This window comes from Nycticebus coucang, chromosome 8 (genome assembly GCF_027406575.1).
Source record: "Nycticebus coucang isolate mNycCou1 chromosome 8, mNycCou1.pri, whole genome shotgun sequence".
Taxonomy (NCBI): domain Eukaryota; kingdom Metazoa; phylum Chordata; class Mammalia; order Primates; family Lorisidae; genus Nycticebus; species Nycticebus coucang.
In genome coordinates this window covers 123,592,044-123,613,803 of record NC_069787.1, presented here as the reverse complement: position 1 = coordinate 123,613,803, position 21,760 = coordinate 123,592,044, and the positions used below count along the sequence as shown (strand labels likewise).

Below are 21,760 nucleotides of genomic sequence, written 5' to 3'. Positions count from 1 at the left end.
TTGTGACAGAGTCTGTATGCCCCCCAAACCAAAAATACTTACTAATTGGTCCTTTACAAAAAAAGTTTGCTGACCCTTGGTTTATACCATTTACATTCAAAGTGATTATTGATATGATTAGCTTTAAACGTATTATCTTTCTATGTGTTTTCTATTTGGCCGTCTCATCTTTTTTGTCTGTCTTCTTTTCCTGTCTTCTTTGGGATTATTTTTTATTCAATTTTATTTCCTTTAAATAAACTTAAATAATAACAAAGAAAAATGTCTTTACTCACATTGTTACCGTTTCTGGGGCTCTACGTTCCTTGGTGTAGATCCATCTTTCCATCTGGTATACTCTTCCTTCAGACTAAGGGATTTCTTTTAACATTCCTTATAGTGTGGGTCTTTTTGTAATGATTTTTCAGCTTTTTCTGAGAGAAGTCTTTATTTACCCTGATTCTTGAAAGATATTTTCCCTTGGTGTAGAGTTCTCGGTCAACAGCTTTCTGCCTCCCGAGCCTTTTTAGTACTTTCAGTCCTACTACCTTCTTCCCTGCATTGTTTCTGACAAAAGCTTCCGCAGTCATCTTTGTTCCTCTGTGTCTGTCCCTCCCTTGTCTCCCCATACCGTTGCTTTTAAACTTTTCTTTGTACATAGCATTACTTTGAACAACTAGATTTTAATCTTTGGTATGCTTGGTTTTTATGCTTGCAGTTTGTTGATTCTGTGGGAGTATTGTTTTTTTTTTTAAACTTTATTCAAATTAATATGAGGGTACAATGTATCTCCGGTTCAGGGTAAAGTTCCATTTGTAGAAGAGCCCCTCACCCAGGGGGCGTGTTATCCACCCTCACAGTGTGCACATTAGGTCATTTGGCTTTTCCACTTTGAAAAAGAATTTGAGATTGTTTTCTTTTTTTGCCTCTCTTCAAAATTGGAATTGACTCTCCCTTTCCTTCCCTGTGCTTACCCACCCCCTCCCCTTCCCTTCCCTTTCTTTTCTTTTCTTTCTCATCCTCAGTAGAGTGCTGTAGCTCAAAGCTCACAGCAACCTCCAACTCTTGGGCTCAAGCACTTCTCTTGCCTCAGCCTCCCAAGTAACTGGGACTACAGGTACCTGCCATAATACCCGGCTATTTTTAGAGACGGGGTTCCTCTTCGTTCTTCCTCAGGCTGGTCTTGAACCTGTGAGCTCAGGGCAGTCCTCCCGCCTCAGCCTCCCAGAATGCTAGGATTACAGGCATGAAGGAACTGACTATTTCTTGAGGTGAATTTTTCTCCCTGGCATTTTTCTATCTATACAGTTGCTTCAGCCAAGAAGTAAAGTTTGTTTGTTTAACTGTTTTTTTTTAAAGCTCTAATTTAAAATGATGTCAACAGTATAATTCTAAAATGTTCTTAAATGTGATATCTTGATAATGATCTACGAAAATATTTGGTTGGGATTTGTTTGTTGTACTAAAAAATGTTAGTCAATAAGTAATGTGAGTTGATTATATAAGCAATGTGTCTATAAGATTTTTTAAATTACAAATTTAACTGAATAGTAACAATATTGTACATTTAAAACCAAATTTAAAGGTTCGGCTTGCACATTAGTTTTCTTCATGTCAAAGCAATACTTGAAATAAACAAAAGTCCATGACAATTAGTAAATATGCACGTATTTTAAAATATGCCATCCTTGTTGCATAGCAACTATGGATCCTATTATGTGCTTTTTACATACTCTAAAATAATTAAGCACAGCACAAATTGGTATCTACTTCTCTTGAATGTTAAAAGCATTAAGTTATGCAGTTTATTTTAATATGTGTATTATACATTTGTAAAAGGAACATTTCATTCCCACGCAAAGACACAGTGACCCGAGAAAGAGATGGCAATGTCATATTAGGGACTTTCTTTTTCTTATAAGAGGACTTTCAGAGAACTTTTTATTCATAGTCTCAATAGTTAGCAAAGCCAAGACATAATCATTCCCTGGCTTTGCTACCCTGAATCTTGATTTGCTGCTAGCTAATGGATAACACTCATGAACAAGAAGTCATGTCATCTCAACAAAATGAAATACAGAAAAGTGTACATGTGAAAATCACATCTGTGATATAATTAGTTTATTAGGAAGATAGCATGGTCTTAGTAAGAACTTAGAGAACGTTACATAGGATTATTTTCGCCATCAAATTAACTTAACAGCACAAAGCAAGAACATACATGCTTTTTTAGGGTCATCTGTTAATGCTAACTTGTCTATTCTGTTAGCAACTCAGGGATGGGGTATAGTGAGCATAAGAACTAGAGTGGATCATAAACTCAGAGTTTTCTCCAGTGAAATGTATCTGAAAACCCCTTGTATGGTACAAAAGTGGAGACAGAGACTTCTACACAAAGGCAGGGAAGTTCAGTCCAAGAGAAGGAATTCAGGAGTTTGAGAAAAAGGAGAGATCTCTGAATCCCTATCTACGTTAATTCCATTAACATAGACATTTTTGAGTTAAAAGATGGGCCATTTAGAACGCTTCTTGATACATGTTCCCTTAAAGAGTACGTCCGAGGCTATCTCACGAGATCTTCACCACAGTGTTAGGATGATTCTGTCAGTTAGGAGGGTGTAAAAAAACCTCTCATAGTTTTAATTTTTATATTTTGGTTTACTAATTAGGTTGATCATCTTATTTTTGAATTTTTAAACATGGATTGGTAAGGACTGAAGAAACGATTAAAAGCAGACTGGTCAATTGAGTAAACTGAGGCTAATAAAATTAGAATGAATGAAAGAAGCTGGGCCTTTGAGAAGAACAAAGAAAAAGCCTGTACTACAAAGAGAGTGAGATATTTATGGCAACTTTATTCCACATTTTCAAATTTTGTTTTTGCCCGTGTAACTATTGTTACAGTGATCATTTTTATTGTGTAGCATGACTGTGCACCCTGGATATGGAATATTTATTTTTAGAGGGATAATACTGGCTGAGTATGGCCATCTGTTTGAAGACTGGATATGGACATGACAAATTTGGAACTGATCTGAGCCAGCAACAATACCTAAAGGGTTTCGCTCTGCATGGCAGAGTGGGGGATTCCTAGTTTGAAGGTGGCTGCTGTTTGGTGCAAGTTATGTGGTCCAGTCCTCAAGGAGAAGAATCTGATAATAACAAAACAGATCGTCAGGACTTCAGTAGAATAATCTGAATTTCAATGGCCATTCCAGTTCTACAGGAAAACTTAAGACATAATAAGAAAACTAAGGTAGATGGCCCTGGCTAGGCATAAAAAATGGTTGGGGAAGAATATGAGTTGGGAATGCTTTGGCTCAGTATGCAGAATAGGGCCCAGGAATCAGTCAACATATCAGGAGTTTATGGCAAGGACATGATGGCTGCGCATGGCCTGTGAAGATAGGACGATCTTAAAAACACTACTTGTATTATTTAAAATTGTAAATGTAATACATGTTCATTGTTAAAACTTTGAAAACTACAGAAAAGTCCAAAGACCAAAATCAATGCAATTCTTTTTCATAATCTAGGAACCAAAATTTCTTTGTAAATAATGGCAAGCTAAATCCTTATTCAGTTTACTTTGGCAGGATAAATATATCAAAAGTTTATAACTGAATAATTTTAAGTCATTTTCCATAACCTTATATGTTATTCTTATAATAGAAGCAAAGAAGTTGTAAAAATTAATATTTCCCTATTTTTAGAACATGATCACATGCACATTCTGACTCTTGATGAGGAAAAAAGTAAATACTTAAAAGTAAAAATTATGCTTTTCCATGAGAACCCATGCTATCTTAATCTTACAAGATTTCAGAATCTGTTCTTACTTTTTAAATTTCCCATTATGTTGTCTATTATTGTGGAAAAGTTACACATTATAAGCACACCTGATTTAGAAAATTCCGGACAAATCCAAAGTGTGCACAGAAGCAAAGAAATCTATGTGGAATAGTCTTTTGGCAAATGGACAGAATTTTACAAAGCAAATGCGATGCATGCTGATCAAAGTGCAGTCCCCTTACCTTCTCCTTCCAGTTATCATCACTCAGCAGCTTCTGCCTAAGGGTTTCCTGCAGCTGCTCGATGCTTTTCTGATGTGAAATCAGCATCAATTCCCTGAAAATCATAAACCTGACAAGTGAATAAGTAAGACTCGCCCTAATACCATTCCAAAATTGTAGTTCCTGGCTCAGAGAATATTATTTCATAGCTTAGCCTTTTAGTATCTGTAGGACTATATATTAATATATTGCTATTACCTACTATTTTAACTGTTAACAGCAATTCACAAATACTACATACATGGTTAGTATTTTCCCAGGCTTCACTTTTACTTAATAAATAATAAGTTATTATTTTTGCATGAAAGAGTAAAAGCATATGTAGAGTCTCAAATATAAAAAATGTTTAATTTGGGTTCAGAAAGTTTATGACTAAATTCTAGCACCAGAGATGTTAGGATATGCCATAAAGTCAGTATGTGTTAGCAGTTCCCGAGAAATGTACTTTTCTTTTACTTATCTCAAATACTGATAGAAATAAACTACATTAAGTAGAAGATACTGTCAGGGATGTGGTATACTACAAAACATATTAAAATTAGAAAAGAAAACATGCACACTTTAATATTCTAATCTACATCATAGAGCTCAATGCTTAGTTTGTGATCCTCTGGGTAGAAGAACAAGAGGAGACTCATGAGAAAACCTCACAAGAGCACTGGAACTTAGAATAAACCTGGGTAGCTGCAAAAGCACGCCGTTCATCCGGGCGCCTTCCCACTTGCACAATCACCATGACGTTTTTCCTTTTCTATGTATGGAATAACATCTCCATTGTTTATTCCTTCTAATCCCTTTGTTTTCCGTCATCACTCCTGTCCTTTTGGCTTTGACCCCTCTTCTCAGACTTGAGGCTTTCATTTATAACTGCCTGTTGGACAACTCCACCATAAATGATTCATCAACACCAGAGAGTTCACATATCAAGAACTAAATTCACCATCATTTTCTGCAATTTTTCCTTCCCTTCTGACTTCTGCAAACCTTCAAGGGTGAAAACCTTTGGCTTGAAACCCCTGAGTGATCTCTGATGCTTCCTTCTCCCTGTTCTACCACAGCCATTCAACAGCAAGTTCTGTACATTGTGCTTCCGTGGGGTCCCTTAAAGTAGGTGTTTAAACTAGGTCCCTTAAACTTGGTGTCCCTCAACCTGGTCCTGCCTTCCTTTCCCACACAAAAAGGCTTGTTAAAGTCTAGTCTCATCCTTCTTTTATTAAACATTTTTTTACCATAATAAAAATAGGAAGCAGCTGCATTTCTAGGCTAAAAAATAAGAAGATACAGTGACTTAGCATTCCAGATATGAATATCATTGAAGAAAATATCTCCCAGACTTCCCTTTCCAAAAGCATAGCTAACCTGATAAGTAAATATAAACAAATATCCAGTTAAGGCTCAGCACCCAGAGCACAGTGGTTATGGCGCCGGCCACATGCACAGAGGCCGGCAGATTCGAACCCAGCCCGGGCCAGCTAAGCAACAATGACAACTGCAACAACAACAACAAAACAAATATCCAATTCAAATAATTTTAATTTTGTGTAATTAGTGAGGCTAACAAAAAGAAAGAACTAGAACATGGGACAAAAAATATAAGATATACATCAGGAAGGTAGCTATCAGAGTTAACGTGTTCTCTGGTCTTTGCATTATTTGAAAGAAATTTAAGATATTAATTTTAGACTTTATAATGTATTCATGACAAAATTTCAAGGGTAACCACTAAAAGAATAGAAATAAAATATACTATTAGTGAAAAAATAGACTAAAAAAAAAAAAAAAAAACAGAAGTCTAATAATTCTCCTTGCCAAAAGACCCAAAGGAGAAAATAGTGCAGAAAAAGGGGAAGAAATAGAAAGTTCACAGTAATAATCACAATAATGAAAAACTAAACTCACAAGAAAGAAACAGACTTGATACAAACAAACTCAAAGATTAAAAGTTTGGAAAAGATATAATGGATCTATTAATGAAAAGGTAACGTGTAACTATGTTAACATTAGGCAAAACAGACTTTAAGACAAAAGTCATTATCCAGATTTAGATTTAATTTATTCTGAATTTAAATAGACTTAATTTATTCTGAATATTCTAAACTTTTATACAACTGTTAAATAAAATAGTCCCACAATATATAAAACAAAACATGATATAACTATAAAGGGAAATTGTCAGATCCACACACAGTGGCAGAGCCCACCACGGCTTCCTCAGGTAAGTCAGCACAGGAGCACCACACGGCAACAGAAGGATAACCGCATGGCTCCGGATGTTTTGGAAATGGATCTCCTGGAGTTGTGTAATAGAGCAAGCCAGGGTCAAGCGGAGAAATATTAACAACTCCATAAAGATATAGAAGATTTAATTTAGGGTTCATAGATAGAACCTTGTACACAATTAGTGGAAAAATACATAATTATTTCCCAGTTCATATGGAATTAACCACCCACTAGGCCAGAAAGTATTTCAGCAAATTTCACACAATCATTATACTAAAAACCTGCATTGTTCAATATGGCAGCTACTAGCTTCATGTAGCTACTGAGCACTTAAAATATGTCCAGTCCAGGGGTGGGGACTCTGTGGCCTCAAGGTCACCTGTGGCCCTCCAGATCCCCAAGTGTAGTCCCTCAACTGACTTCAGACTGCACAGAACATTATCGCTTTATTAAAGGATTTGTTCTGTAAAATTTGGATTCAATCAAAAGGCTGCACTCAAGGACCCAGAAGGCCACATGTGGCCCCAAGGCTGTCAGTTCCAAGTAAGATGTGCTGTACATGCAAAACATGCACCAGATTTGAAAATTTTATGTAGACTTCCTCCAGCTTTGAAGGAATGTTTGTGCATATTTAAAATTGTTGATTATCAGAGGCGGAGCAAGATGGCAGCCGAGTAACAGCTTCCTTGCATCTGGGCACCGTGAGTCTGGGGAGATAGGACTCCAGGCATCTCTGGCTGGTGGGAACTGCCTATCATCACTCCTATGAAAATACAGGGAGTCAGCGAGAGACTTCTGGACCCCAAGAGGAGGACTAAAACAGTGGAAAGCCGGCAAGTGGTCGCGTGTGTTCAATCCGTCTAAACCCGCCCACAACTGTAAGTTCAGTAGCAGCGAGACTGCAAGCCAGAAAGGCCTTACCTGTGAACTGTTTTGATGTCCTTGGACTTGGCACTGAGTTGAACTGCCTTGGGGAAGGCCTGAGCGGGAGTGCGGAGAACTTTGGCCGTTGTCTAGGGCCCCAGTCTGAGCCGCTGAGCCAGACGGAGCTGATAGTGTTTGGTGGTGGGTCACACGGATCCATTGTCAGTGATCTGCCCCGGCAAGCTCTGCCCTCAGGGTCGCAGAGCTAGAAACGGGTGGGAGCTGGTAACCCAGCAACCAAGTAGCCTAAGGGTGGGGTCTGAGCCGCCTTGCAGCCCTAACCCTCAGGGGCAGAGTGAGATCGGTTTTGGCACACTGAGTAAGTGCATAGCCACTTCAGCAGCGATTCCAGCGAGAAAGCTGGGAAAGCTTCTGCTCAGCAAGTTTACAAGTTCAAAGTGCCTTTTAAGTAGGCTGAAGAGAGATTTAGGGTGTCTACCTGCTGGGGTTTGAGAAATCAGCAGCCTCCAGTCGTATCAGAACTGTGACTAACATCTCATACCCCAGAAGACCACGTGTTGCCCAGACAATATTCAATAACATATACAAACTGCTTTGTTTTTGGTTGTGTATTTTTTTCTTCTTTTTTTTTTGGTTTGGTTGTTTTTTTTGTTTGTTTATTTTGACGTTGCTGATGTTCTTTTGTTTTTTTAATTTCAATCTTTTCCACACAGATCCCTTTTTCTTTCTCAATTTTCCTAGTTTAATTATAATTTCCCATTGCTGCCTTTTTTAATAACTTCAACTTCATTTTTGCTAGTGTTTCTACCGATATAATTTGGTTTTTCACCCAATTTTATCCCCGTAAAGTTTTCTGTTTGTTTCTATTGGTTTGATTTATAGCATTTTTGTCTTTCCTCTCTACTTGGTGGAGGTGGGGTACTGTGTCTGATCAGGTTAGCAAAGAGCTGCTGACCTCAAGGGAACCACGCAACTGGGCACCCCCAGAAGGTGGGGTTTTTTTAAGGTTGTGTCAAAGTACCCTACTGTACACCTATATTGCCCTGTCTCCCTCTTTCTGTGCCTCTCTTCTTTTTGTCAATATTCCTTATACCCACCCCCTCTCCTTTCTCTATCTTTCTTTTTTTCTTATCACTCGGTCCTCCTTTCTTTCATCCCCTTTTTTTGCTCTTCAACCTTCTCACCCTTCTGGTCCTATAACCCTTAGTCCACAGGCATAAGAACTTAAAGAGCAAGAGGAAGTGAAAGGAAAATTAGGGCAAGGAAACAGATAAAAGAAGTCACTCATGAGGAAGAATCAGCAGAAAACTCCAGGCAACATGAAGAACCAGTCTAGAACAACCCCACCAAGGGACCATGAGGTAGCTACTGCAGATGATTCCACCAGTATAGAAATGTTAGGAATGACAGAAAGGGAATTTAGAATACACATGTTGAAAACAATGAAAGAAATGATGGAAACAATGAAGGAAATTGCTAATAAAGTGGAAAATAACCAAAAGGAAATCCAAAAACAGAATCAAATAAGAGATGAACGATATGAAGAATATAAAAAGGATATAGCAGACCTGAAGGAACTGAAACAGTCAATTAGGGAACTTAAAGATACAATGGAAAGTATCAGCAACAGGTTAGACCATGCAGAAGAAAGAATTTCAGAGGTAGAAGACAAAGTTCTTGAGATAACTCAGATAGTAAAAGAGGCAGAAAAGAAGAGAGAGAAAGCAGAACGTTCACTGTCAGAATTATGGGACTTTATGAAGCGTTCCAACATACGAGTTATAGGAATTCCAGAAGGGGAAGAAGAATGCCCCAGAGGAATGGAAGCCATACTAGAGAATATTATAAAAGAAAATTTCCCAAACATCACCAAAGAGTCTGACACACTGCTTTCAGAGGGATATCGGACCCCGGGTCGCCTCAACTCTAACCGAGCTTCTCCAAGACACATTGTGATGAACCTGTCCAAAGTCAAGACAAAAGAAAAGATTCTGCAAGCTGCCAGGAGTAAGCGCCAGTTGACCTACAGGGGCAAATCCATCAGAGTTACCGCAGACTTCTCTAATGAAACTTTCCAAGCAAGAAGACAATGGTCATCTACCTTTAATCTACTTAAACAGAACAATTTTCAGCCCAGAATTCTGTACCCTGCTAAGCTAAGCTTCAGAATTGACGGAGAAATCAAATCATTTACGGATATACAAACATTGAGGAAATTCGCCACAACAAGACCAGCTCTACAGGAAATACTTCAACCTGTTCTGCACACTGACCACCACAATGGATCAGCAGCAAAGTAAGAACTCAGAAATCAAAGGACAAAACCTAACCTCCACACTGATGCAAAAGATAAAATTAAGCAATGGACTCTCACCAAATAAGACGAATAGAATACTACCACACTTATCAATTATCTCAATAAATGTTAATGGCTTGAATTCCCCACTGAAGAGACATAGATTGGCTGACTGGATTAAAAAACACAAGCCATCCATTTGCTGTCTGCAAGAAACACACCTGGCCTCAAAAGACAAATTAAAGCTCCGAGTCAAGGGTTGGAAGACAATTTTTCAGGCAAACGGAATTCAGAAGAAAAGAGGAGTTGCAATCTTATTTTCAGATACATGTGGATTTAAAGCAACTAAAGTCAAAAAAGACAAAGATGGTCACTTTATATTGGTCAAGGGAAAACTACAACAAGAAGACATTTCAATTCTAAATATTTATGCACCCAATTTAAATGCTCCCAGATTCCTGAAGCAGACCTTACTCAGTCTGAGCAATATGATATCTGATAATACCATCATAACAGGGGACTTTAACACACCTCTTACAGAGCTGGACAGATCCTCTAAACAGAAATTAAACAAAGATGTAAGAGATTTAAATGAGACCCTAGAACAACTATGCTTGATAGATGCATATAGAACACTCCACCCCAAAGATAAAGAATATACATTCTTCTCATCACCCCATGGAACATTCTCCAAAATTGATCATATCCTGGGACACAAAACAAATATCAACAGAATCAGAAGAATTGAAATTTTACCTTGTATCTTTTCAGACCATAAGGCACTAAAGGTGGAACTCAACTCTAACAAAAATGCTCAAGCCCACCCAAAGGCATGGAAATTAAACAATCTTCTGTTGAATAACAGATGGGTGAAGGAAGAAATAAAACAGGAAATCATTAACTTCCTTGAGCATAACAACAATGAAGACACAAGCTACCAAAACCTGTGGGATACTGCAAAAGCAGTTTTGAGAGGAAAATTCATCGCTTTAGATGCCTACATTCGAAAAACAGAAAGAGAGCACATCAACAATCTCACAAGAGATCTTATGGAATTGGAAAAAGAAGAACAATCTAAGCCTAAACTCAGTAGAAGAAAAGAAATATCCAAAATCAAATCAGAGATCAATGAAATTGAAAACAAAAGAATCATTCAGAAAATTAATGAAACAAGGAGTTGGTTTTTTGAAAAAATAAATAAAATAGATAAACCATTAGCCAGACTAACTAGAAATAGAAAAGTAAAATCTCTAATAACCTCAATCAGAAACGATAAAGGGGAAATAACAACTGATCCCACAGAGATACAAGAGATCATCTCTGAATACTACCAGAAACTCTATGCCCAGAAATTTGACAATGTGAAGGAAATGGATCAATATCTGGAATCACACCCTCTCCCTAGACTTAGCCAGGAAGAAATAGACCTCCTGAACAGACCAATTTCAAGCACTGAGATCAAAGAAACAATAAAAAAGCTTCCAACTAAAAAATGCCCTGGTCCAGATGGCTTCACTCCAGAATTCTATCAAACCTTCAAGGAAGAGCTTATTCCTGTACTGCAGAAATTATTCCAAAAAACTGAGGAAGAAGGAATCTTCCCCAACACATTCTATGAAGCAAACATCACCCTGATACCAAAACCAGGAAAAGACCCAAACAAAAAGGAGAATTTCAGACCAATCTCACTCATGAACATAGACGCAAAAATTCTCAACAAAATCCTAGCCAATAGATTACAGCTTATCATCAAAAAAGTCATTCATCATGATCAAGTAGGCTTCATCCCAGGGATGCAAGGCTGGTTTAACATACGCAAGTCTATAAACGTTATCCACCATATTAACAGAGGCAAAAATAAAGATCACATGATCCTCTCAATAGATGCAGAAAAAGCATTTGATAAAATCCAGCATCCTTTTCTAATTAGAACTCTGAAGAGTATAGGCATAGGTGGCACATTTCTAAAACTGATTGAAGCTATCTATGACAAACCCACAGCCAATATTTTACTGAATGGAGTAAAACTGAAAGCTTTTCCTCTTAGAACTGGAACCAGACAAGGTTGTCCTCTGTCACCTTTACTATTCAACGTAGTGCTGGAAGTTCTAGCCAATACAATTAGGCAAGACAAGGAAATAAAGGGAATCCAAATGGGAGCAGAGGAGGTCAAACTCTCCCTCTTTGCTGACGACATGATCTTATACTTAGAGAACCCCAAAGACTCAACCACAAGACTCCTAGAAGTCATCAAAAAATACAGTAATGTTTCAGGATATAAAATCAATGTCCACAAGTCAGTAGCCTTTGTATACACCAATAACAGTCAAGATGAGAAGCTAATTAAGGACACAACTCCCTTCACCATAGTTTCAAAGAAAATGAAATACCTAGGAATATACCTAACGAAGGAGGTGAAGGACCTCTATAAAGAAAACTATGAAATCCTCAGAAAGGAAATAGCAGAGGATATTAACAAATGGAAGAACATACCATGCTCATGGATGGGAAGAATCAACATTGTTAAAATGTCTATACTTCCCAAAGCTATCTACCTATTCAATGCCATTCCTATCAAAGTACCTACATCGTACTTTCAAGATTTGGAAAAAATGATTCTGCGTTTTGTATGGAACCGGAAAAAACCCCGTATAGCTAAGGCAGTTCTTAGTAACAAAAATAAAGCTGGGGGCGTCAGCATACCAGATTTTAGTCTGTACTACAAAGCCATAGTGCTCAAGACAGCATGGTACTGGCACAAAAACAGAGACATAGACACTTGGAATCGAATTGAACACCAAGAAATGAAACTAACATCTTACAACCACCTAATCTTTGATAAACCAAACAAGAACTTACCTTGGGGGAAAGACTCCCTATTCAATAAATGGTGTTGGGAGAACTGGATGTCTACATGTAAAAGACTGAAACTGGACCCACACCTTTCCCCACTCACAAAAATTGATTCAAGATGGATAAAGGACTTAAATTTAAGGCATGAAACAATAAAAATCCTCAAAGAAAGCATAGGAAAAACACTGGAAGATATTGGCCTGGGGGAAGACTTCATGAAGAAGACTGCCATGGCAATTGCAACAACATCAAAAATAAACAAATGGGACTTCATTAAACTGAAAAGCTTCTGTACAGCTAAGGACACAATAACCAAAGCAAAGAGACAACCTACACAATGGGAAAGGATATTTGCATATTTTCAATCAGACAAAAGCTTGATAACCAGGATCTATAGAGAACTCAAATTAATCCACATGAAAAAAGCCAACAACCCCTTATATCAATGGGCAAGAGACATGAATAGAACTTTCTCTAAAGATGACAGACGAATGGCTAACAAACATATGAAAAAATGTTCATCATCTCTATATATTAGAGAAATGCAAATCAAAACAACCCTGAGATATCATCTAACCCCAGTGAGAATGGCCCACATCACAAAATCTCAAAACTGCAGATGCTGGCGTGGATGTGGAGAGAAGGGAACACTTTTACACTGCTGGTGGGACTGCAAACTAGTACAACCTTTCTGGAAGGAAGTATGGAGAAACCTCAAAGCACTCAACCTAGACCTCCCATTCGATCCTGCAATCCCATTACTGGGCATCTACCCAGAAGGAAAAAAATCCTTTTATCATAAGGACACTTGTACTAGACTGTTTATGGCAGCTCAATTTACCATTGCCAAAATGTGGAAACAGCCTAAATGCCCACCAACCCAGGAATGGATTAACAAGCTGTGGTATATGTATACCATGGAATACTATTCAGCTATTAAAAGAAATGGAGACTTTACATCCTTCGTATTAACCTGGATGGAAGTGGAAGACATTATTCTTAGTAAAGCATCACAAGAATGGAGAAGCATGAATCCTATGTACTCAATCTTGATATGAGGACAATTAATGACAATTAAGTTTATGGGGGGGGGAAGCAGAAAGAGGGATGGAGGGAGGAGGGTGGGGCCTTAGTGTGTGTCACACTTTATGGGGGCAAGACATGATTGCAAGAGGGACTTTACCTAACAATTGCAATCAGTGTAACTGACTTATTGTACCCTCAATGAATCCCCAACAATAAAAAAAAAAAAAAATTGAAAAAAAAAAAAAAAAAAAAAAGAAAATTTTATGTAGAATACTTGTGGTAAAGTTTTAAGAGGATTGCATATTTAAATGATAATATTTTGGCTATACTGGGTTAAATAAAATATATTATTAAATTTGATTTTGCCTGTTTATTTTTAGTCTTTTACTGTGGCATACAAACATACTGGGTAAAATTACAGAGGGAAGTAAGATGTTACCGTAGGTTTTTGTAGATGCTCTTTATCAGTTTAGGGAAGTTCCCTTCTATTCCTAGTTTGCTGAGAACCACAAAATGCAGGCTGGTGGTTATCTCTGAGGAAGGAGAGAATGGGATGGAGTTGTGGAAAAACAGAAAGGACGTTCAAAGCTAATAGGTTATTTTTCCTAAACTGAGAGGTTGATATAGAGATGTTCTCTGAACTGTAATTCCTTATATCTACATAAACCTTCTATGTGTTTAGAAGGTTTGAAAAAATATAACGGATCTATTAAGGAAAAGGTAACGTGTAACTATGTTAACATTAGGCAAAATAGACTTTAAGACAAAAGTCATTATCCAGAGCTGATCATGCTAATAGATAGATATGCCAGTATTCATAAAAACAATTACTGGGAAAGCCCGAGCACAGCGTAGAATGGGTACATGGAGGAGAGAGAATTGAAAAAAGTGTCATTTGCTTGTGTTGCTTGATACAGAAATGAATTCAGAAGGCAGAGCTGCTGTCCTAATTGTGTTTAGAATCCAGCCAATCTGACATGAAGTGTGAGGCAGATTCACCAGGTCCTGATGCTTGCAGAACAGTCTCTAGGTCTGAGAAAAGGAAGTGACGCACAAAGAGTAAGGAATGAAGACAGTGATCGTGGGATTATATTAAAACCTTCACTTGTGGCTTTCTTCCAAATATGAGGCCTTCTGGGCTCCTCAGCAAACTCATGTTCCTCTAACGCGTGTTCCCAAATGTTATCTCTCGTTCAGATCTGTCTCTGAGTGTCTGACTCATGTACCCAACTCTCTACTTGACTAATCTAGTTTATTTTAGAAACATCTCAAATTTAACATATCTGCAATCTCAGTGTTTTACAATACTAAAGTTTATTTTTTGCACATATTATGTGTCACTTGCTGCTCTGCTCCACATATTTTGTTCCAGGATGTTTCCCAGGGAGCAACTCTTACCTGAGGATGCTGTTTTTGTGGCAGATAGAAAAGAAAAAAAAATGCCAAACAGGATGTGTCCCAGGGAGCAACTCTTACTGTTTTTGTGGCAGATAGAAAAGAAAAAAAATTGCCAAAACATAGGATCCTTTAAAGCTTCTGTTTATAAGTGATCCCTATCAGTCTTCTCACATTTCAGTGGCAAGAACAAGTCAAATGGCCAAGTCTGAGAGTAGTCAGCCATAGATAGCACAGTCCTCTCACTGGGAGGTGGACGGGAAGTCATCCGGCTGGCACTGGTGGACCCCATCACAGCTCTGAAATCCCACAGGAAGTCTACCCTGAAGATGGGGAACATGTCTTTCTTGGATATGGTTCTTCCTCCTGCAAGTAAGTTCTCAGTCCAGTTTTTGCCATAGCAGCCAGCTTTCCTCCCTGCAATGTGCTTCTTTTTCATTATCCAGCTTGGCCACATCAGAAGAGAGTAGAGATGCTTGAATTTCTATTTCCCTGGAGATAGTTATAATTTTGATACCATGAAAGCAGAATCTCTTCCATATGCATCCTCTTATGGACCCAGTACAAGGCATCCCTTTGATATGCACCTTTTTAGAACAAAACTTTAAAAGTCTAGTAGATTATAGCAGTTAAAACATAGTATGCTGGAGTTCAAATAACATTAATCAAGTGATGATTATTCACTGATTTCTCAAGAAATTATGAAATTTTTAATGACATTTCACAAATATAGGTGTTTTGAATAAAATGCTATAGAAATATGAATTTGCATCTGTGGTGGCAATTTTGCTTGATATTATGGTCACAGAGATCAGAAAGACTTTTATACTTATTTGTCTACTAAGCCTCCATTCTTGACTTTGAGAAGTCTTCAGTGAGACTCAGGTTTACACATTGTTCAAGATCACAAAACCATCTTAAGACACTGATAAAGAGAAAGCCATCTCGTGTTGAAAGAAACTATAAAGGAGTATAGGAATAAGCTCTTCTTTGAAGGTTTGATAAAATTCTGGTGTGAAGCCATCTGAACCAGGGTATTTTTTGTTGGGAGATTTTTTTTTATTGTTTCTTTGATCTCAGTGCTTGAAATTGGTCTGTTCAGGAGATCTACTTCATCCACTCTAGGGAGGGGGTGTGATCCCAAATATTGATCCATTTCCTTCACATTGTCAAATTTCTGGGCATAAAGTTTCTGGTAGTATTCAGAGATAATCTCTTGAATCTCTGTGGCATCCATTGTTATTTCCACTTTATCATTTCTGATTGAGGTTACTAGGGATTTTGTTTTTTTATTTCTAGTTAGACTGGCCAAAGATTTATCTATTTTATTTATTTTTTTTAAAAAAAACAACTCCTTGTTTCATTAATTTTCTGAATGATTCTTTTGTTTTCAATTTCATTAATCTCTGATTTCATTTTGGATATTTCTTCTCTTCTGCTGAATTTAGGCTTAGATTGTTCTTTTTCCAGTTCCATCAGATGGCTTATGAGTTTGTTGATATGCTCTCTGTTTTTTGAATGTAGGCTTCTAAAGCGATGTTTTCCTTTTAGGACTGCTTTTGCTGTATCCCACAGGTTTTGGTAGCTTGTGTCTTCATTGTTGTTATGCTTAAGGAAGTTAATGATTTCCTTTTTTATTTCTTCCCACACCCGCCTGTCATTCAGCATAAGGTTGTTTAACTTCCATGCCTTTGTGTGAGGTTGAACGTTTTTGTTGGAGTTGAGTTCCACTTTTAGTGCCTTGTGGTCTGAGAAGATACAAGATGGAATTTCAATTCTTTTGATTCTGTTCAGGTTTATTTTGAGTCCTTTGAACATTCTCAATTTTAGAGAATGTTCCATGGGACGATGAGAAGAATGTTTATTCTTTATCTTTGGGATGGAGTGTTCTTTATACATCTACCAAGCAGAAATTATTCCAAAAGATTGAGGAGGAAGGACTCTTCCCCAACACGTACTATGAAGCAAACATCACCCTGATACCAAAACCAGGAAAAGACCCAACTAAAAAGGAGAATTTCAGACCAATCTCACTAATGAATATAGATGCAAAAATTCTCAACAAAATCTTAGCCAATAGATTACAGCTTATCATCAAAAATGTCATGCATCATGATCAAGTAGGTTTCATCCCAGGGATGCAAGGCTGGTTTAATATATGCAAGTCTATAAACATTATTCACCATATCAACAGTAAAACCAAACACTATATGATCCTCTCAATAGATGCAGAAAAAGCATTCGATAAAATCCAGCATCCTTTTCTAATTAGCACACTGAGGAGTATAGGCATAGGTGGCACATTTCTTAAACTGATTGAAGCTATCTATGACAAACCCACAGCTAAAATTTTACTGAATGGAGTAAAACTGAAAGCTTTTCCTCTTAGAACTGGAGCCAGACAAGGTTGTCCTTTTTCACCATTACTATTCAACATAGTGCTAGAAGTTCTAGCCAATACATTAGGCAGGACAAGAAAATAAAGGGCATCCAAATCAGAGCAGAGGAGGTCAAACTCTCCCTCTTTGCTGATGATATGATCTTATACTTAGAGAACCCTAAAGACTCAACCATAAGACTCTTGAAAGTCATTAAAAAATACAGTAATGTTTCAGGATATAAAATCAATGTCCACAAGTCAATTGCTTTTGTATATGCCAACAACAGCCAAGATGAGAGGTTAATTAAAGACACAACCCCCTTCACCATAGCCCCAAAGAGAATGAAATACTTCAGAATATACCTAACAAAGGAGGTGAAGGACCACTATAAAGCAAATTATGAAACCTTAAGAAAGGAAATAGCAGAGAACTTTAACAAATGGAAGAACATAAAATGCTCATGGCTGGGAAGAATCAACATTGTTAAAATGTCTATACTTCCCAGAGCAATTTTCCAATTCAATGCCATCTCTATTAAAATACCAAGATCCTATTTTCAGACTTGGAAAAATTGATTCTGCATTTTGTATGGAACCAGAAAAGAACCCATATAGCTAAGGCTATACACTAAAAACAAATCTGGGGGTATCACCATACCAGATTTTAGGCTGTACTACAAGGCCATAGTGGTCAAGACAGTGTGGTACTGGCACAAAAATAGAGACATAGACATTTGGAATTGAACAGAAAACCAGGAAATGAAACCAGCAACTTACAGCCACCTAATCTTCGATAAACCAAACAAGAACATCCACTGGGGGAAAGACTCCCTATTCAGTAAATGGTGCTGGGAGAATTGAATATCCACACGTAAAAGACTGAAACTGGACCCGCACCTTTCTCCTCTCACAAAAATTGATTCAAGATGGATAAAGGACTTAAATTTAAGGCATGAAACAATAAAAATCCTCAAAGAAAGAATAGGAAAAACACTGGAAGATATTGGCCTGGGGAAAGACTTCATGAAGAAGACTGCCATGACAATTGCAACAACAGCAACAATAAACAAATGGGATTTAATTAAATTGAAAAGCTTCTGTACAGCCAAGGAGACAACAAGCAAAGCAAATAGACAACCTACTCAATGGGAAAGGATATTTGCATATTTGAATCAGACCAAAGCTTAATAATTAGGATCTATAAAGAACTTCGATTAATCCACAAGAAAAAAACCAACAATCCCATACATCAGTGGGGAAGAGAGATGAACAGAACCTTCTCTAAAGAAGACACGAATGGCCAGCAAACACATGAAAAAATGCTCATCATCCCTAATTATCAGAGAAATGCAAATTAAAACCACCCTGAGATACCACCTAACCACAGCGAGAATGGCCCACATCACAAAATCTCAAAACTGCAGATGCTGGCACGGATGTGGAGAGAAAGGAACACTTTTACACTGCTGGTGGGACTGCAAACTAATACAACCTTTTTGGAAGGAAGTATGGAGAAACCTCAAAGAACTCAACCTAGACCTCCCGTTTGATCCTGCAATCCCATTACTGGGCATCTATCCAGAAGGAAAAAAAACCTTTTATTATAAAGATACTTGTATTAGGCTGTTTATGCAGCCCAATTTACAATCGCTAAAATGTGGAAACAGCCTAAAAGTCCTTCAACCCAGGAATGGATTGGCAAGCTGTGGAATATGTATACCATGGAATATTATTCAGCTATTAAAAAAAAATGGAGATTTTGCAACATTTATACTAACCTGGATGGAGGTGGAAGACATTATCCTTAGTGAAGCATCACAGGAATGGAGAAGCATGAATCCTATGTATTCAACTTTGATATGAGGACAATTAACGACAGTTAATGACATGGTGGGGCATGGGGGCAGGGGCGAGCAGACAGAGAAAGAGGGAGGGGATGAGGGTAAGGAAAAGAAAAAAAAGAAGAAAGAAAATAGTGACTAATTCTCACATAAATTGGATTCAATTTTGACCGAAGTACATTACCTAAACATTAATTTTTACTTCAACTTGTTAGTATGTTTAGGATACAGGATACTGCATCCTCATTTATAAGTGAATTATGTTTGTAATTTCCTCTTTATAATAATATATTTTTTCCAATTTTAATATCAGGTGTATCTAGACTAAGTAAAATGATTTTGAAGTATTTCTTCTTTTTCTATTGTCTGTAAGATTTGGCATGATCTGTGTTTTGAAATTATCTTTTATTTTTATTTATAAATATTAGCTGTCTATTCTTTGATACTTTGGGGAAAAAAAATTAAGAAGAAGTTAATTGATGACTCCATACTGAACCTCAGAGTCAAAGCATTCTATAATAGACGTACTCTGATTTGACAATGTGAATGTCACTTTCTTTGAATTACTATTATTATTATTGCTTAATACTTTGTTGTAGCAATCGTCTGATTTCTTTTCTGAAGGTACTTGTCTTCATTCATTCTTTGCGAGGTTTTTGTTTCTGGTCCCTATCTTAAACATTGTTATTATTGTTAAATTTTAAGCCTTTTAAATTTTGTGAAGGCAAAAAGTGGAAACCTAATGAACACATGTATATGTGAAAATAAAAAAAAAAAAACCTATAATGGACTGACTCTGCTCTAGGGGAACATTTTGCTAAAAATCTGAATAAATTATGAGAAATAAAACCTTAATTATAAAGGCATAATCCATATTTCTCCATGTTATAAAAAGCTGAAAATATGCAGCTGTTTTGGTATCCAGTTTCCCCTTGAGAACAAGTTCTAGAGACTGATGTCTTAGAATTATAGTGACAATATAGATTTAGGTCCAAACTTTGAATTTCGCTAAGAATCCAGTAAAGAAGATTACGATTAGAATTACAGAATTCTCAATGTACTCCCAGGTCTGATTTTTGGTAAGTCATAAGCCTGAGAGAAAAACTGGACCTCCCCAAGTTTAAAAATCTGTGATTAATTGCTTGTTTGGAATTAAATTAATTCCTATCCATCCATCCAGTAAGTATTTATTGGGTATCGTCTGTGTGTCAGGAACTGTTTTAGTCTCTGGGGATAGAGAGGTTCTTTCTTATCATTCCTTCAAAATATGTTAATACAATCTCCTAATTTTTAGAAGAAGTGAAGATGTGAGTACTAAGTGACTAAGGTGACATGATTCACATGACAAAACCAGCTAAAGCTTATGCCAGCCCAGGGATCTGCACAGTTTGTCCTGCTGCCTGACTTTCATATCTCAGAGGGAGGGGTGGCTTTCTGTGCTATCTACCTTGCAATTTCAACAAAATTTTTTTTAGAGAATTGGTTTTGGAGTTGGCAAAATAGGCAAACGAGGACCTCCTCATAAATAAGAGCATTTATTTTTTAAAACCTCAACTATTAAACTCTTAGACCAAAAAGAAAATGAGAATCTAATTTCTCATGCACATGCAAATCCAGATTCCCTTAATTGTAGTCGAGAACAAACGTCAAACCATAATGCCAAAGCAACAGCTTTATGTTCTGCTTCACAAGTTGTTATTTTAGAGGTGTCTTCACATGGTCGAGCTAAGAGATAATTTTGATTTTGCCACAACTCCGTTCAAAGCAGTAAGTGTGTGATATATAAGAAGTTTGGCGAGCCTTTTGTTTTGAGAGCTGTTGATGGATAGGAAATCCGAGAAAGAGGTAAGTATTGGGGGAAAAAACAGAAAAGTTTTATTATTTTAGATATTACTTAGAACACTTCATTTCAACCAATATTTAATTCAATATGGCCAGTGCAGGGTATAAATATTAATAAGACAGGATGCTTTGAGGGGTTAGCAACCTAAAGGAAGTGGAAAGAGGGGGAACTAATGCTTTTCCAGCATCTATGACCATGCTTTAATATTCACTGAAGATAGCTATCATTAATATGCCCATTTTACAGGTAAGGAAAAGAAGGCTAAAGTGGTTAAAGTTGGTCATCTTGGGGATTTAAATTTATGTTTGTCAAACTCTAAAGTCTGTTCTTTTTATATTAAGCCACACCACCACAAGATAACAGGACCTGTGCATTGCTTCTGAATCCTTTTTTTACATCTAACACTAGACACACCCAATCACTTCTCACTGCTTCTAGGCTTTGTGAAAATATGACAAGCCTCACTGAAGTAACTAAACCTTAAGCATCTCTTCTTTTAGAATGCATTGGGAAATGTTTTCATTCTACTTTCAATCTAAAGATACTGTAAACTTTTTTGATTTTGCCAAGGCACTAAAGAGCAGAGGACACCATCTCATATTTATTTAGTGACCAGAAGGATCCTGAGGTGGGGGGGGGGCGGCGGCAAGAAATCGGGAGGGGAGTGGGGACCCAAAGGAGACTCTTGCTTTCTGCAGGGCTGAGGACCTTGAAGACTCTGTGTTACAATGCTGTTGAGAAAGAAAAATCACATTGAAAGAGGCTAACAAACTCAGCCCTTTCAGACAAATACTGTGCACACTGCGGGGAAGGGAACAGGAGTTATAAGGTCAGACTTAACACAGCTTGAATTCTGTCTTTGCCGGTTGTGTGACTCTGGGCAAGAAATCTAGCCTTGGTTAACCTCAATGTCCTCATATGTAAAATGTGGACAATGACCCCTGCTTCATTGGAGAGGGCCCTCTCTCT

At 37.3% G+C, this 21,760-nt stretch overlaps 1 protein-coding gene across 1 annotated transcript in view; it reads right to left on the bottom strand.

The window, feature by feature from the left end:
• LEKR1 (leucine, glutamate and lysine rich 1) overlaps positions 1–21,760 on the bottom strand; it is a 198,848-nt gene that overhangs the window by 26,238 nt on the left and 150,850 nt on the right. The window contains exon 9 of the mRNA XM_053600166.1: positions 4,014–4,107. Within this exon, the coding sequence (XP_053456141.1) occupies positions 4,014–4,107 (94 nt within the window). The remainder of the gene's footprint in view (positions 1–4,013; positions 4,108–21,760) is intronic.